Genomic DNA, 13,515 nt, shown 5'->3' on the forward strand with positions numbered 1-13,515 from the left:
CTGGGCGTGTTTTGTTATAAATATTTTAATAATACCTTTTAACACCGACTTGAAGCATTATAACGTTATCGTACCTTCCTGTTCACCTGTTTTACTTGACATTCATTCTTACAAGGCTTATGGATAGGTTTTTTTTTCTGTCCCATGCCAGTGTTAAGTAGGGTAAGTGTAACCATAGAAATATAACGGCATTTTACTTCTGTGTCTGTGGTTATTACTTACCCTACCATACAACTAGATGATGACGATCTTACACAATAGTGATTTTGTGGGTGTCATACCTTTATATTTAGCTATTATGTGCACCAGAGATGGTCTAAATGGCTGTACGCACAGCCAATGTGCTAGATTTGTGTGACGCAACCGGAATGCCGATGCGCTGCCCTTAATTTCGCTTTTATTTTGAAGGTTAAATCACCTCACTTCCGGCTGTAGCCCGGGTGTTTTTGTTTGTCTTGACGCAGGCCGCCAGGTTTACCTTCCGCTCAGACGTCGATAAAACACAGGGTTGTTTTCCTCGTTATCCGTGATCAGTTAGTTGAGCCTGAACCATGCTGGTGTTGAGGTCCTCACAAAAATAACTTGAAAACCACGTCCTCTTTCTGTTCACTTGTGCAGAGGGAAATCTCTAATCATTATTCGTATCTTTTGACAATACATTAATTGTAATACTTGGTCCATCATAACAGGGATATGCTCTTCTTGTTGCATTGTTGACATTTAAGCTGTGATACAAATAAACTTCTCAAACAGTTAAGATAACATTTATTTTTGTAATGTATCAAAACACCGATACCTCTTCAGTTATTAAAGTATCTCACAGCCTAACTACAGCAAAACACAACACATACTAACTGTTAAAGATCATGTTTTATTTGCCCAAATACTTAAATTGCAAGGACATAAGAACACCCTCAGCTATAGAAAACATCAAATTTTGTCAAATCATCAGCAGTACAAACTTGTAAAGCTTTGCCATCTTAGATATTTCTACAAAGAAACCAACATACGGAGAGGAACAACTAAAATATGTGAATTAAATCAAAAACTCTCCTGTGAATAAAGGACTCACTGGCCTTAAAAGCCACTGATGAGGGTTTGCCAAATTAAAGTACTAACAAAACAATAACCACTCAATACAAAAAAAAGCAATATTTACAAAAAAATTACAACAGTATTTACCCCTAATTCCATTGGCAACTCAGATCCCCGAATCCCTTTTACAAACTCCCGTAGCCGACCAATGTTTCAAATTACTTTCCACATTTCCCTCCCCCAAAATTATATAAATAGTCCACGCTGGTTTTGTTTCAGTCAAGGATGAGATTCAAAATGGTCAAAATCAGTCCAATACTAACAGATTATAGTTGCCATGTACTCATCTGTCTCTAGACACAAAAATGACAGTCGTGAAACAGTCTTGTCATTTCTCCGTTTCCAGGTAACCAATAACAAGACAGCGCTGAGCAGAAATATTACTGAGGAACTTTGGAAGAAAAACAGAAAGAGATTAAACAATATCTACATTCATGGTGTTGGTGTGATGTCTCCACGCAGGCACATACACGCACGCTGCAGTCACATCATATGGTATGCAACAATACAGCAAACAGCACACATTAAAGCAAAGCAACACACATACCCTCATATATACAGAAATGTGCATGCATGCACGCGCGCACACACGCTCACACACAGAGGGACAGATTTACATCAAGTGCACACTTTTTTGGGATAAGCGTCTGACTAAAACCCATATGGATTACAGTCAAGTCCATTTAAATTTCAAAACAAACTAACTTAGAAAAATAACATGGAAGCCATTCACAAGTTCAAAATCCACATATGATTTCAAATGGATCAGAACACAAAATCTCACAATTAAAACAAACCCATGAACCATTTAATCAGATCAACCGTAAATCAAATGTAAAACAATGGTTCAAAGAAACAACAAACACAAAATGTATATCAATATTCTTTTAAAACCCTATTTTAACAGGTCAAATACTCAGATTGAGCAAACTACTCAGAATGTGGAAAACAAACACTATCCCTTGGATGACAAGCTGCTGTAGTTCCACAATAAATATTGTTTATTACTGTTAGACAGGACTGGACGAAGCATCCGAAAAAACTGAATCAAGTAGAACTGTTTCAGACGTTAACAAAGATCTTCTGAATGTCTCCAGAAAAAAGATGCATCTGATGCATTTCTACGTATTATGAGACATATCAGGTAACAACTGTCTTAACAGATCCAAGGCAATACGTTTCAACTTTTAGGTGAAAAACTGGGTTAAGTAGCAAGTTTTCAAATTTTCCAGCAACAGAAGACATTCATAATGGCTTGATTTTTCCTGAAAAATACCACCTCTTTAAGAACCAAATGATAAAATCTACATCATAAATTGAAAATAGAGAAGACGACAACGTTCTGGAAAGACTAAAGGAAACATTCTGAAGAGTGCAATTTTTCAGTGCCCCGCAATCCCCCACCCCAAAGTGATCCACTGTACTACTATGTTCTTTGGCTCTATGAAGCCTGTTCACAACTCCCACACTTAAAATTGCGGACCTATCCTGAAACTATTTCTAATACTAAAATAAAATAAAACAAAGTAAAATAAAACACTGGGGGTAAATTATTTGCCCTACGCATTAAAATCCTAACCCATTGACCTGTAACTTAACGGCAGAAATGTCCATGACATCACCAAACCAGTGGGATGCTCTCTTCAACGTAACGTCAGCACCCAGAGCTGTGAGATGACCATCGCTGCAGGTAGGGAATGGAACAGATTTTGGACAAAAGGGCAGTGTCCCTCCATGAGCAGATCACCAACAGGGCAACAGAAAGTGGGTGAGTGTGAGATGGATGAGGCGATGCAGGGGCTCCCTCTGGTGGTGGGAGGAGAGCAGGGTTGGCACAGTGGCAGAGCTCCCTGGACTCTTGGCTCAGCTCAGCGCTGCTCAGTCTGTCTCGGGACAGGGTTGGCCTGTTTCAGTCTGAATCGGAGTCCGACGTCTCTGCCGAACTGGACTCGCTGCTGCTGTCCTCGGACTTGTTCTCCTTATCTTCTGCCTCGTCATCGTCCTCGTCCTCGTCATCATCGTCATCATCGTCATCATCATCGTCATCATTCTGCAAGTGAAAAAAAAAGAGAGGTTGTTTAGTAGCAACAGACATTTCTCGTCTTGATGGCTGAATGCTGGCAAAGAGCAGAGCAGCACTCACATCATCATCGTCGTCATCCTCCTCACTGGATGTATCTGCCTCAGAGGAAGCCTTCTCTTGCTCATCCTCCTCGTCCTCATCCTCATCCTCATCATCATCTTCCTCGTCCTCTGAGTCCTGTTGCAAGAAAAACGTTCAGGTATGGCCGATAGTTTGGCTGGACGCATTTCAGGTGCATAAGGTGTTGGTGTGACGACAGTTAAACAGGAAGCAGAAAACCAGGAAACTCACCGACTTCTTGGACTTTGCCTTGACTTTGGCGTTGGTGCCTCCTGGCTTTGCTGTACTCTTTCTTTTCTGTAACATTGAGGGAGATCAACATTCACACACTTGACCAAGAAAGATACAAGGAAGAGGAAAAACACAGCTACATCACACTTACAATATGTGACGGCGCTAAAGGCATGCTCGCCATAATTGTGTGAAATGACTGACTTACTTGTGAATTATATTCCTTGTAAGTGTTTCTCTCTTGTGAGGACAGGCTCTGTGGAAGCATGGAAATGTAGGTTAGATAATATTTCTATTTATCAGTTCATCTTCTCTTCACTTCCTCAAAACACCCCAGTGAGTTCTTACCGCGAGCCACTGCTCTAGCTGCACTTTGTACTGTTTCTGCTTCTCCTCGGCTATCTTCTTATAGCGATCCTTCTCCTTCTGCGGTAACCTCTGCCAGCGGCCGCCAATCTCAGTCATGCGCTCTTTCATTGGGAGGTGGTTCAGCTCTCCATTGGACAGCATCTCCTGAGAGAACTTCTGATATCCGTTTCTAGAGGGTCAAAAACATGCGAAATCAAACTTCGGGGTTTCAGTAGCTCACACACAGCAGACAACACAAAGAAGATGGACGTGACGAGCTTACGATGGGGGTTTCTTGGGTTCGCCCTCAAACTTCATCTTCTTCCCTGAGGCAATTGCAGTGGCAGGTGAACGCATCTCGCACAGGTCTCTCTGTTGGGAAGTTATAAGAAAACCATCAGCTTTCATTGTCCTACGGAGAATGAGGTAATTATGGAGTTCTACTCGAGGGAGAAATCTTATTTACATCATATCTTTTCTGGTCCTCTGCTGCCTTCTTGATCCACATGATCTTCTCTTTTTTCTCCATGGTGTTCCAAGTCGCCTCCATTGCTTTCTGTGCTTTTGGACGGTCGTTCTGTGCAGCACAAATTGACATGATGAGTTTGCGCAGATTACGCTACAGCAGAAAAGATAGTTTGTTAGTTGGGAATCCGTACCAGTTTTTTTTTTTTTTTTTGTAATGTGCAATACTTTCAGCTTAATGTGGTTCAATATTAATATCAGTGGGATGCTATTCCCCTGATTTATTAATTTCTACAAAACTCTGAGCCCTACCAGCTTATACATACTTGCGGCAAAAGACTTTGTTCGAACTTCCAAATATTCAGATACTTTAGAAAATACACAAATGGTTTCAACATGTGATTCTCTATACTTGAAGATACTTGAATTCTAGAGGTGCACTTTGTTAACATAAAGATTTCTCCTCATTTCACTAAAATGTCACAGAGGAAATGAAAGGAAACTGTGAGGAGGAGAGGTAGCGAGTGACCCGTGTCCTGTACGCTGGAAAGTCCTTACATGAATCATATTTAAGTGACATTTGATTCATGACGTTAAGCCTCCTCCCACACTGGATTCCCTTCCCCTTCTCAGATGACAGCTGTCTAAATTATTCAGGGACTCGTGTTCTCTACAAAGAGACGTTTCTTAAAATTATGTCAGCTGTGTCAGCTCACAGTGAGCCTGGTCTACCTCACGGAGGTGGAAAAGCTGAAAAGAAATGTCTTCATGTATTATCCCTGAAAGGAAATTCCATGACATCCAGCAACACAAGGCACAAGAAAGATTAATACAGAATGACAGGCAAGTCAAGCCTTTCCTCACTGCATTTCTCTTCACTGTAAAGAAAAGTGCCTTTCACTGCAGAGATTAATCAGCTGCCACATCTCTTTCCTACAGAAGCCTTAACTCTTACATGACATGACTAATTTTTGTGGGTTACAACTAACATAGCTGACAGCATATAAACATTTATATTTTATATCACTTAATAAATGTTCGGATAAGATTTTAAGCCTGCTACTCTTTGGAGAATACATGACAAAATAATTTGGACCATTTAAAACTGTGGATTTTGTCAGTTTCTCCAACCCAAAGCTGTTAATTCACTTACCTTCTTCATTCAGTATTACTACATTAGAGGATAGGGGCAGGAGGATATATGAAGGATCCTTCTATGTTGGATGAACTTTTAGGACATCCTTAACAATGACAGTTTTTGGATGCTGAGTTAGGGAGGACTTTAGAGTGAGAAGAGAATGACACATTTTGGGCAACTGGAACACACGCCGTTTTTCCTCTCACATAAACTGATGTCGCAGAGCGAATAGTGATACCCAGTGGTCACTTTATATACGCTCAATAATTTAAAGTTTTAACCTTTCAAGCTCACGTGTACTCCCTATTACTTTTGGCAAGGCCATCCATTTTCCCCCCTAAGTAATCCATTTTACAAATTATTGTTTTTACCTTGTGACTCATTATGTGTCAAAATAAATGGTAAAAACTGAGGTTATTTGAGAGCAGGGGTCACTGGCATACCTTAAATCTGGCTAGGTAGTCTCCTATGACACTCTGCTGCCAGATGTCCTGTGCAGTCTTGGGTGGATCTGGCAGACGACTACGATCCTCCTTCTCCTTCTTCATGGACTCGGCCTTCAGAACTGTCTCCAGGCGTTTATATTTCTCCTAAACCAGCAAGGCAACAACGAGGAGATCTGGTTACTGCTAATAAAACAATGCAAACAGTATTATTTGGCTGTATTAAAGTCTAATATTCATCATACAACATTCAATCACGTCACTTGCTCCCTACCCTCCACTGGCTGTTTAATGTAAAAAGAGAGGCTAGTCTGTTGTAGACGACTGACATGGCCAGACGCTCTCCCTCAGCATATGTTCAGGCAACAATACAAATAAAGGACACAGATGAGGTTAATTATAAGTGTCTCGAACAAAAAACAACAAATAAGTCAACTAAGGCAGAGGGAGCCACAACCCATCCACGTTCCGGGTGAGATGATGTATGTTACCACGTGGCAACATTAAAGTATGTAGTTGTTGTGCTGTTTTAGTCTCTTTTCTTTCCCCGATTATTTTGAGGATTCTGTACCCTGTCTTTAAGGCATTCTGTCCTATTTTCTAATCGGTATACCTTCTTCTTGTCTGACAACTCGTTCCACATGCGTGCCAGCAGTCTTGTGAGTTCACTGTCGGAGAGATCTGGACGCTCCTGTTGCAGTTTGGGGCGCTTCTCCTCAGAAAAGATGAACATGGCTGAGATGGGCCTTTTGGGCTTCTCTGGGCTGGCCTGCAGGGGGGAGCAATGGAGTATAAGGCAGGGATAAAACAGGCTGAAAATTGACATGTGTGTGTGTGAAGGTAGTCTTCAAGTTATCACAAACTGGACAGATGCTGCTGTATTCTGAGTCTTACCTTTGCTTTAGAGCTCTTCTTTTTGGAGGCAGGACTGCTGGACCCACCGCCCTTCTTAAAACCTATCATTTTCTGCTCGGCCAAAACCCGCTGCTGCTCCTCCTCTGATAAACTCTTTACATGTAAACACAGCGAAGAAAAAAAAAAACACATTAGGAATTCATGCAGCAAAGAAAGGTGGAGCAGTAGTAGTGATTTGCATTAGGTAGAACAATTTCAAAGTACAGTGGAGAAGTGGAAACAACAGCAGAGACCGAAAAACAAAGAAGGAAGAGCAGAGGTCAGATGTAGAAACAGAAACCAAAAATATGACTTACGCAGAGAAACCTGTTCATCTCGATTTCATATTCCTTCTTCCTCTGAAAAATAAAAATGATACTCTTTAGACAAACACTATGCCATTTATTGAGCCAGGCTTTGGGTTCTTTTTTATTCATTTATAATGTGACTATGTTTCTATGCTGACCTGTTCACAGCGTTTCTGGTAACTATCCTTCTCAGACTGTTTCAGCAGTTTCCATCTCTGGCTGCACATGACCATACGCTCTGTGCTGGGTACATCTTTCATACTCGACATCAGCTCCGCGCAGAACATCGAGTAACCGTTTCTGAAAGCATATTACACACACCCACACAGGCGATACACTGAAGTCACATTAACTGGTAATCACAATGTAGCACCACAGAGAACCATAATCACAGATGTGTCCGCAGCGTAGTCGCAGAGATGACTTACGGAGGGGGTTTGTCAGGTCGGCCGTCGGACTTGTCCTTCAGTTGCCTCTCAGCCTTGGTCAGAGTGGACTTGACGATATCGCCCTGGGTCATGTTCAGCTCTGGGTGCTGCTGGATGTACTCCCGCATAGTCTCCTAGAATAAAAAACAAACAGCATGACCATGAATGAAAACCCTCCTGACATGGTCCTCTTTTACTGCCACTACATTTTACCACAACAGTCCGGTGTAATATGTATCACACATCTATCGTAGCTGTCTCACCTCATACTGCTTCTGCTGCTCCAGGGACTTTGTGATCCATTTGAGCCTCTTTTTGTCAGACAGCTGCGTCCATTGTTTCCCAAGACTTTCTTTAATGTCTTTGGTGGTCGCCTGGCATCAAACAGACGGAGCAAACATCAATTGAAACCATACAAATACCATAAAAGAGCATGGATTTTGTACAGACCATAGAAAATGCCATGGCTTACATCTGGGTGTGATTTGAGGAAGGCCTTCTTTTCATGGTTGTACCAAAGCTGTTGCGGTGTTTTGGGCTTCTCTGGTACGTTTGAACCTTTCTTTGTCATGCTCTCCACAAGATCTGGGTGCTCTTCCCTACATTTAATAAAGAAACAAATGAATGAACACACAAACAGCATTACTAAGGGTAAAGCTAATGTACTGCAGGTGACCGAGGCGAAACACATTATCCCCCTTAATTGTATTACAACATCTGAAATACGGTTATCTTACCTGAACTTCAGCATGCTTTGCACAAACGCTTCTTTGTCTCGTAAGAAGTCTTCAACATATTTTTTCTGTTGTCATAAAAACAAAACAGTATGTCTGTCATCATCTGAATGAATTCACAAATAGTACCAAATGCCAGGTCAACTCTCACAATCTGGGTGGATTTCACAACCACCCAGCTCCCTCTTTGTCCCTCTGACTCACCTTCTTTTTGTCAGGAAGCTCCCTGTATTTCTTGGAGAGGATCTTAGTTAGATCAAGGTTGCTCATCTCAGGATGAAGCTTAGCGTACTTGGCCCTCTTTTCCATGAAGAAACGGAAGTATGGAGTCAAGGGCTTTTTGGGGAAATCCGGGTGTTTCTGTTAATTGTGGAGAAAGAAAAGGGGATGGAAAGACTCACATGTGAGCTCCACTCTGAAATAGCAGTTACTTTTCCACTTGTCATGAGAGATAATTTAGCATCTATTCAATCATGTAAATCACCTTTAATTTCTTGCCCTTGTAGGGGTTCTTGATGTAGTCTTGGGCATCAACGATCAGTTCTGTTAGCGTCCGGAATTTACGGATCTGTGGTTAAGCCAGACAAACAACACAAATATTCAATGACACGTCAAATTTGGCCTTAAGTAAGACAGTAACAGCGACTGTCACTGTTTCTATATGAAAATCCCTTAAACTGGCTTACCTCTTTGGAGACCTCCTGCCACTTCTGCTTGCACATCTCTGCTGTGTAGGAGTTGAAGGCCACCTTCTGCCAGTCGAGGTGGGATTCTGACGTCTTGTACTTGGTCAGGTCCTTCTGGGGCAGGGCCACTTTCATGGCCTCCAGGAGCTTTAAGAGGTCATCTTGTGCCCACACTGTGATAACATGAAAACGAGAGGAGAGCCACAAAAGTGATGACTGAAGTGACACAGACATTTACAGACAATTACGCAATTGTCTGTAAATGGACAATAGTGGTCATACTAAACATTTATTTGTACAAACTCATGTAATTATGTGCATCTACACGGAAAAACACACTATATTACACAATGTCTTTGGTACAGAGTAAGTTCCAAATATGCTTATTGTACTTTATAGTATTTTTGATCATCTACAATATTTCTATGGGGACTTATATTTATGGTGGAATTTATACAGTATACTCATAAAATGCTTTACATAGTTATTTTCTGTATTATTCCAGTTCTTTTTGCATTAAGGTGTACTTGAATATACTACAATTGTACAAACTCAAATAATTATCAAAGTACCGTGCAGGGGATGAACTGCTCATAAATACACAAATGTAGAACCAAAAAAAATCACCTTGATCTTGGGTGGCTGTCTCCATTTCTCCATTCATTTGTGGTTGCACTGTTTTTTATCTGTACAAAAACACCAAAAAATAAAGTTAACATAATCTCTTCATGGCATGTGTTACGCTTGAAATGTAATGTGAAAGCAGAACTACGGGTTAATAGTTACATCCTTTAACTGTACCTCGAACTTTTTTTTTTTTTTTTTTTAACGAAATCACCGTATATAATAATGTTTTTAACATTTAAGTCATAAAAGATGTAACTGGTCCGTTTTTAAAAATAAACTGTTTTGTCAACGTCGTGAAAAAATAAAACTCCGACGTTTCCAACCCGTGGAATTAAAATCTGCCTCGACATAATGGTTTATGTTCATTACACCGCCCCTTAAACGTTTACGCTACATGGTGAGACATAGGCTATTGCTTGTGACGGCTTCAAATCTCAAATAACACTGCGGAGGGCTTCAACTAGCACAACTAGCTACAACAACAGGAGTCTGCGTCGAGGAAATTTTGTCAGCCGGAATTTGGCGTATTTTCACTGTTCTTATTCCACAACAAAAAGTATCCTGGACGCACAGGAGCGACCATTTTCTCGCCCGGTCCGCTCGGCAATGGAGGCTTTTCTCTGGGAGCGGAGGTTGGGGAGGATCCACGGAAGGAGGAAGCGAATGGACGTGGACGGACAGGCAGCTGTAGGCGACCAGCTGACCACGGACGGGGGATCTGCTTTCGGTCTCCGACGAGGGGGAATGGTGGCTTGGGAACATTGCAGCCAAATGCGCCACTCGACAGAAGCGCCTCACCACCGACTGAACACGGATCTCGCTCCGCCATGCAAACCTATAATCTTCTCCGGGGTTTACCCAGGCTGAAGCGTGGAAAAAACTGTCTATATGTTCGCTCACAGTTAATAAATTGGTGGCATTTGTATTTAAAAACCGCTTTCTGTAGCTTTTTCGGCATTTAGAGCCGTGACTTTAGAGCAAAACCCAATGCATTCTTCAGCGAGGCGTAGCCGGTTTCTGCTCCTATGATGGCGGCTGCTTGTTGTTCATCATGTCCTTGCTGGCCCCAGTTTACTCCAGTTTCAACCGTGTGACCCCCGCTGCACTTCAAATGCTCGACTTTACCATTTATACAGCTAAATAGCTCCTACAATTAAAATTTCCAGTAGCTTTAGCAATTAGTCAATCTCAGATTTGATGGAAATTACAGTACATGGATGGTAAAAAATAGTGGGAGCTGAGAGGTTTAGTGGTAAGCTACCATGGCCAAGGGCAAGCTGGCACGTCAAATGAAGCTTAAAACGGCATTTCTCATAAATATCGCCATGTAATTCATAATTGTGAAAAATTTCATACAAAACCTGAAACTCTACCGCATTTCATAACAATCACAATTTTTCGCATTACCAAGTCCCGCTTGGAGACTTAGAATATTGTTTACTACAAATGAAAATATGAATATCAGCGATCTTGTCAATAACCTTATCTGTGTTTAACCACTGTGGATTGTGGATAAAAATGTTTAACACATCGGCATGTTAACCGAGATGGAAGATGGTGATGGTGTGTCGGCAGGACTTGCGGAGGCGCAGGAAGAAAGAAAACGGAAAATAATGTTTTAACAACCGTGTAACGTTAGATTCACGTGTTAATAAAGGATCCGTTTAACCCGCCGTCGTTAACAATGCTAGTACAAATGCATCCCGCGTCCCCTACATCATTTTTTGCTTTACCTTAAAGGAAACATGTTAATATCCGAGACTAAGTAGCTTCACTGGCGCGACAAACGGCTCCAGGTCCGCCATGCTTCAGCTCTGCTCTACAAGGAAACCTACCGTGACAAGGTCCAATGGCGCACTGCAAACACAGAAAAACCGAGCTTAAAAGTAAAGCCAGGGCGTTGCGGACTACCCTTTCCTCGATCCAAAAGAGCATAAGTAAGAACAAGAAGGCGGGTTCTCCGAGCTCGGCGGTCGGTGGTTCTGGGCTAGTTAGGCGACAGAGAGAGAGAGTGAGGGAGAGAGAGGGCGAGTCTCTACACGGTGAGATATTAAACCGAGATCCCTGATGGCTAACCGTGAGAGGCGGCTGGCTGTTCCGCCAACAGCCGCATGGAGGTCTCGGCGCGGAAACCACCGATAATTTCCCCATGCAAATAGCTCGGATACAGTGCGAACGGTCGAGTTATGATAAGAGGACTGAATGCTAAACAGTCGCTGGATGAAATTTTGAGAAAGTACCGCATTTATCTCCGGCTCGCACATCCAGTTTCTTACCCGCTGTAGAGGACAAGAAATTCGGCTATGGCCGACCTCGTCTGCACCCTGTTAGAGCAGTCGGTGCGTTTCGCCAGTAGCACAAGGAGACCAACGGTTACGGCGCTTTTTTCAAGGAAAAACAAACATTTAACGTAGATTTTTTTTGTGGATAAATTCGCGTTTACTGTGTTGTTTTTCAGTTGTGTCGTTGTATTATGAAACGAGGCGGTTGTTGTGGAGGCTTACCTGTCTCTCGGTGTGAGTCTCGGTGTCGTTGTGGAGGAAGAAGGGGAGGGTTGAACGTTAGCCAGCACTGCGCCGTCCGTCCAGGGCTCCAGTCCCCGCAGAGATGGACCTTCCCCCCGCCTCCATCTCACTCGCTGTCTACCTCCACTCAGCGCACAGCAGCTCCTCTCTATCCATCCAACCATTTCTCTATGCGGAGACATCCACATTTTTTTTCCGATCTCTCACCGTTTCCGAGCCTAACCGAGGGCTATTATTTTGCTCCCGGAGGCCAACCCAGTCCGATCGCCAGCCGATCTGTCGCTAACTTCACAGCGAATATTTTTATCTGGCATTGCAGCTGAGAATCTGATGAAACCCCAACTTGTGTTAATGCCATAATTTTAGTGAAACTTTGCTTTCGGAATCTTTGCCTTTTCACCCGATCAGGCATAGTCCCTAACATATTCATTTAACTTAAAAAATACATATATGCATTTTTAGAAAAGTTAATTTTTCAATTCGTGTTTACTTTTGTGCCAGTTTTCAACTTCTGAGATTAAAATCTGGTAGTCCTACAGAGTTTATCTCTGCCCTTTCCTGGTAGACCGAAACCCCTTTTAGCAAATTGTAAGTGGCTGTTTGACAGCTTCATTTTGCCCCAGCACGTTATTTTTTTCAACTCCACCTTGTCTGTTTGTGGGCGGAACCCCCGGCCGTCCAATCCAGTAAGTCGGATTCAGGGAAAACAAATGACTTTCCAATGGGCACTCGGCCCTGTTAAGTAATGCTGCCTTCGTTTGCAGTGGGAAATATCGGAGTGATGGGAATCCGTGTATAAACAAACATATGTAACGACAAAAAGCAGCGCTCTTTGATACCAGTGTCCCATATCACCACGGTAAGACGTTTTGAGGGCACAGAAAATGAAAGCTGCACCAAGTGAGTGACATAGTAGGATTAATGTGTTTGAATATGCTATAGTTTTGCTTTCTGTTTAACTTGCATTGTTGGGCCTTTCTGTTTTTCTATTATGTCAAACTACACCAGCATTCAGATAATTTACACGTATGCACATTTTCCGCCCTCTTTATTTATTTTTATTAAATAAAGCAATAGGCTCCAAAGACTAGCTGTATCAAGGTCTGGTTTCTGTTTTTTTTTTTTTTTTTTTTTTTTTTTTTTCCACTAAGATCAGGTAAATGTACTGTGTATGAATGTCTACAGGAACTAGTTCTAGGAAATTGAAGCATAAGGAGAGCACTTGAAGGCAACATAAACAGGAGAGTGGCAGGCGCCGTCTTATTGAACACACACACACACACACTTCTAGGATAAACTGAGTGGAGGATACTGGACAACAAGTGAAAAAATATGTTTTATGTTTGGTTTTTTTGGGGGTTTTTTTTTGCAAACAAAAACTCTAAAGAACAGTTTTGTGTTTTTAATAAAGTTTATCATTTTATTTTTAATAAGTGAAAATCCAGACCAT

General features: G+C 41.9%; 1 protein-coding gene across 5 annotated transcripts; it reads right to left on the minus strand.

The window, feature by feature from the left end:
• Positions 1-851: 851 nt before the first annotated feature.
• On the minus strand, positions 852-12,454 carry ubtf (upstream binding transcription factor). Of its 5 annotated transcripts, none has more exons than XM_030056935.1 (21): positions 12,045-12,454; positions 9,541-9,599; positions 8,914-9,086; positions 8,712-8,795; positions 8,432-8,587; positions 8,231-8,295; positions 7,966-8,092; positions 7,757-7,867; positions 7,494-7,627; positions 7,224-7,365; positions 7,075-7,116; positions 6,758-6,871; positions 6,477-6,632; positions 5,864-6,010; positions 4,284-4,394; positions 4,101-4,189; positions 3,818-4,007; positions 3,678-3,725; positions 3,470-3,535; positions 3,239-3,355; positions 852-3,145 (listed from the first exon to the last, which is right to left on the minus strand). In XM_030056935.1, the coding sequence occupies exons 2-21, from the start codon at positions 9,575-9,577 to the stop codon at positions 3,005-3,007; spliced, it is 2,250 nt and encodes a 749-aa protein (XP_029912795.1). In that variant the 5' UTR covers positions 9,578-9,599; positions 12,045-12,454; the 3' UTR covers positions 852-3,004. The 5 variants fall into 5 exon arrangements, with proteins under 5 accessions (XP_029912795.1, XP_029912796.1, XP_029912794.1 ...); XM_030056936.1 differs by lacking the exon at positions 12,045-12,454 and adding an exon at positions 11,817-11,988; XM_030056934.1 differs by lacking the exon at positions 12,045-12,454 and adding an exon at positions 11,376-11,728.
• Between the last annotated feature and the right edge of the window lie 1,061 nt (positions 12,455-13,515).

Source organism: Myripristis murdjan, chromosome 8 (genome assembly GCF_902150065.1).
Source record: "Myripristis murdjan chromosome 8, fMyrMur1.1, whole genome shotgun sequence".
Classification (NCBI taxonomy): Eukaryota; Metazoa; Chordata; class Actinopteri; order Holocentriformes; family Holocentridae; genus Myripristis; species Myripristis murdjan.

Excerpts from the sequence above, each read along its gene's own strand:
- ubtf (XM_030056935.1), bottom strand. The coding sequence starts at position 9,577 with ATGAATGGAGAAATGGAGACAGCCACCCAAGATCAAG. Across the intron at positions 7,366-7,493 it reads CGACCTGACAAACCCCCTCC|AAACGGTTACTCGATGTTCT; the intron begins GTAAGTCATCTC and ends ATATGCTTTCAG. Across the intron at positions 6,633-6,757 it reads AGAAGAGCTCTAAAGCAAAG|GCCAGCCCAGAGAAGCCCAA; the intron begins GTAAGACTCAGA and ends TCCCCCCTGCAG.